The sequence below is a fragment of the Octopus bimaculoides genome, chromosome 1 (genome assembly GCF_001194135.2).
Source record: "Octopus bimaculoides isolate UCB-OBI-ISO-001 chromosome 1, ASM119413v2, whole genome shotgun sequence".
Taxonomy (NCBI): domain Eukaryota; kingdom Metazoa; phylum Mollusca; class Cephalopoda; order Octopoda; family Octopodidae; genus Octopus; species Octopus bimaculoides.
In genome coordinates, this window is record NC_068981.1 from 79124924 (window position 1) to 79129433 (window position 4510).

The 4510-nt window shown below is 36.4% G+C and overlaps 1 protein-coding gene across 1 annotated transcript; it reads right to left on the reverse strand.

The window, feature by feature from the left end:
- Positions 1-937: 937 nt before the first annotated feature.
- On the reverse strand, positions 938-1441 carry LOC106874912 (uncharacterized). The gene has a single exon (XM_014922830.1). It carries the CDS (start codon positions 1439-1441, stop codon positions 938-940), a length of 504 nt encoding a protein of 167 aa, XP_014778316.1.
- Positions 1442-4510: the final 3069 nt, after the last annotated feature.

Sequence of the window (4510 nt, forward strand, 5' to 3'; positions counted from 1 at the left end):
ATTTGATTTCCGAAATCTGCGTTTCCAGAAAACGTTGTCCATAAATAATAATAAAAAAATATAATTTTCTACGAGAAATGACTTTAAGATCGACAACTATCTCTCTCTTTATCTTTCACCACTAATGTATCTTTCTTTATATATTTACCATCCTCTTTGACACACTCTCCTTGTAGATGTATTAATTCTCAAGCATTGCTCTTATTTTGTTTAATCCTCCGGTGGTGCGGCTCTGTATTTTTCATGGCTAGTGCTGTGGGGTATGGAGAACCCCACTCATAATTTTAGCTATTTTTAGTACTTTTTATTACTTTATATGTGTTATTAAGCAATAATATTACCAAAAAAACATATTCTGATATAATGTATTTATTTAACCTCTAAACAAAAACAAACGAGTACTCTTTGAAAATGAAGGTCAAACAAAATAAAAACTATTTTTTGGTAGGGTGAGTACTCCGTTCATATTTACTGTTTACTCATTGTTTGCACTATCATCCTCATCACTCTGATCAAAGCAGTCAAAACAAATGTGCATAGCATGTTCCAAGCAGATGGGCTGATAGCATTTTTGGCAGCAATTTATTGTCTGACGATCTTTTGACCTGGGGCACAATGAGCATCTTTGTATGGAATCCTCACGATGACGTTTTGGAGGTAATTCCTTAGATGCTGAGAAATGTTGAATTTTTGTTGTTGTTGTTTCAAGACTTTCTTCAAATATGGGTTTGTCTCATGATGATGGATATGGTCCTCCACCAACTTGAGCCCCAGTTCCATCAGAAACTTTCGGCGCCTGGTAGCTATTTGAGAGTTTGCCATGAATATATTGTATGCATTTATCCCTGCAAATTGAGGATGGTGTAGAAAACTGTAACTGACCAACGCCGAGTATTTCTGGAATCATTGTAGATGGAACACAACTGATCCACGATGTCTACCCCTCCTTTAGTACTGTTGTAGAAGGCAATAATCTCTGGTTTTCTTTTTTTTCTTTTGAACTTTCATCAATTGCACCATCATGATGCATTGTGCTCAGTAGGACAACATTTTTACCTTTCTTGGGAACATATAAGGTCAGTGTAACATCCTTCTGGAAACCAAACAGGCTTGTGTATTCAGTTCTGCTTCTTGTGGCAACAAACTGAGGAGGAAGTTCTACCCTGTTCTTTATCAGAGTGCCAACTAATGTTAATCTATAATTTTTCAAGAGATCAACTCCAAGTCCGTAACTTGTAAGCCAATTTTCTATTGTTACATTTCTTCCAGACCCATTTATATGAGACACCAACCGTTTTGCCACTGCTACTCCTGAATTATCTACTATAGAAGGGCCTTCTGGTTGTTTCCCCAAGTAGACCTCCATATGTGACACATAGAAAGCTTTAGCATCTGCCAAAATAAATATTTTTATGCCATATTTTGCTGGTTTACTTAGCATCTAGACCATGAATGGACAGTTCCCACTAAAGGCAGTCAACATTTCATCTACTGTCGCATGCTCTGAGACAATATAACTGGAGATACGATTATCAACAAATTTCTCAAATAACTTTCTAAAAGGTGCAAACTTATCTTCTAGCCTCCCTTCAGCTTGGGTGCGGATGTCATAAAATCTTATAGATCTCAGCAGGAAAGGAGATCACTGCAAAGATATAGGTGCCAGAAAATTTTCAATTTCTGTTCTATCGGTTGCCCAAACATCTTCCATATTCATTCGATTAGTTCTAAAAACTCCTAACAGATAAAGCAGTCCTATTACAGCAGCTTTCATCTCCCTTTCCTTAGTATGTCTCTCTTTTGACTTAACTTTATATTTTCTTAGTTTACTGTCAATGTAGATATATTAATGCGAGCTACTAATTCATTCAGAAGTTCTTGTGTGAGAAACAAAGACCAGCAGTACTTTGCAGCACACACATGTTTTGCTGCTCCTTTTGGTCCTGGTGTGTCCTGGTATATGCTGTGTGCACGTGCACACAGTGGAAGACATGGGGGAACTTCTTTCCAGAGAGTTTTATTATTTTTGCCTATAAACTGTTTTTCTGTGTTCCTGGTAGCCTGCTATTCATCTTCATCATTAACTTCATCTATTTCTTCGAAAGGTGAAATCTGCAACATGCCATCTGTCATTTCTTTTCCTTCTGTTGTTTCTTCCTCTTCAGATTCTTCTTCATCTGGTTCTTCATCAAGAAGTGATCCCTATTTTTCTATGTCTAATTCTTTCTCAAGCATCTCTCTCGATTTTTCCATTTGTCTTTCGTAGTCCATTGTGAATCTGAAAGGAAAGAAGATTTCTCACTTTTATGGCATTCAGAACCATCTAAAAAAAAATGCTGGTCAGTTGACAATAATATATAATTTTATGCGAGAAATAATCGACTTTTCAGATATAAGAATAAGTAAAATAACCAATAATAAAGAACAGGAAACAAAAATGTACCTGTCACTAAATAGTACAGTGAATGGTATGGCGGGGTATGCACAACCCAGACACAAATAGCACATGTGTACACTTCTCATCACTCAGCAAGTAACTGAGTGGAGTTGTGCATTAACTCAGTGGAGTATGCTAAGAAATTGCATGGATGGCTAGCACTATCACTGCTGCCAGATGTAAAATACACATATACAAACATCACCTGGGGTACGAGATACCCCACCGCACCACTGTAAGGTTAAAACCTCACATTCTAATGTTTACTTTCATTTTATGACAACTACTACGCATAAATCCTGTAACATTTTTCTAAAAAAAATTCTTGAGTAAATGAATCACAAATTCGGATTCAGCGGGGAAAAGAACATCAATGTACCGAATTTGAAATTTTTCACTTAATTCTAAGATTTAAAAATCTGCGACAGCAACAGAAAAGATCTCGTCCTCTCTCTCTCACTCTCTCTCCCTATTTCTCACTCTCTCTCTCTCTCTCTTTCTTTGTCTCTCTCTCTCTCTCTCTCTCTCTCTCTCTCTCTCTATCTCTCACTCTCTATCTCTCACACTCTCACCCTCCATAAAGGTATATCGCTCATGCAATGTGTGTGTTTGTGTTTGTCTGTGTTTGTATGCACGTGTGTAAGGAACTTCGTTAAGGCGACAGAGTGATTTAAAAAAGGCATGTAAATGATCATTTATTTTAACAGTATTTTCTGTTAGTAAATATGTTTTTTCTTAAACACACACAGACAGTGTGCGCGTGTGTGTGTGTAAGTATGTATGTATGTATGTATGTATGTATGTATATATGTATAAGTTTGCTCTGTTAATATATGAATATCTATATATCAATGCTTGAATATTTATCGTCTGAAAAACTTTAATCTTTGCTTTCTCTCTAGTTACATGTATATATGTATATGTATTTTGCATATCAAACTCAAGCAGTGTTATTGTCTCTGTATCATCATTGATATAGAGATATTGATATAGCGTCATTGTTTCTATATTCCTAATACGTGTACAATAATCCTTTCTACTGAAGGTACAAGGCCTGAAATTTTTGGAGAGGGGACCAGTCAATTATATCGACCCCAGTGTTTTACTTGTACTTAATTTATCGGCCCCGAAAGGATGAAAGGCAAAGTCGATCTCGGCAAAATTTGAAGACAGACAAAATACTGCTAAGTATTTCACCCGGCGTACTAACGATTCTTTTCTACTCTTGGCACAAAGCCCGAAATTTTTGGGAAGGGTGGCAGTCGATTAGATCAACCCCAGACGCAACTGGTACTTAATTTATTGACCCCGAAAGGATGAAAGGCGAAGTCGACCTCAGAGAAATTTGAAATCAGAACATAAAAACAGACGAAATACCGCTAAGCATTTCGCCCGGCGTGCTAACGATTTTGCCAGCTCGCCGCCCTTTGTATGCATACAGTAAAAGCCCTGCTGTCAGTTAACTCAGACAATTGGATAAAACAGAAAATATTTTCTTTTATTAGTACGGTTCAACGAGGGTTCACCGTAATATATTCTTATCTGAATAGAAAAACTTCAGAAAATTGAAATTGAAATTAACAAAATATCAAACCAGAAAATTTCCAACAATTTTTCCCCGGATTTGCTTCCTATATTGACAAATTATTTTCGTTATATCATAAGCTTCAAGGACAAGTAATAAAATAAAGGAAAAACATATGATCCTATCTGTAACCTATGATACAACTTATAAAGCGTAAACTGTACCCTATGTATTGAGCATTCTGTTCTTTGGTTGTAAACATAAACCTATACACACCGAAACAGTTGCGCACGAGCGCACACACACACACAAATGCATACACACACATACACATACATACATACATACATACATACATACATACATACATATATACATACATACATGCATGCATGCATGCATACATACATACATACATACATATATACATACATGAATGCATGCATACATACATACCTGGATGCATGCATGCATACAAACATACAAACATATGGTGTTTGTGTTTCTGCCAATAATACTTCAATCACTCTCTCTCCCCTTCTCTCCCC

Coding starts and splice junctions, on each gene's coding strand:
- LOC106874912 (XM_014922830.1), bottom strand. CDS start 1,441: ATGCTAAGTAAACCAGCAAAATATGGCATAAAAATATTTATTTTGGCA.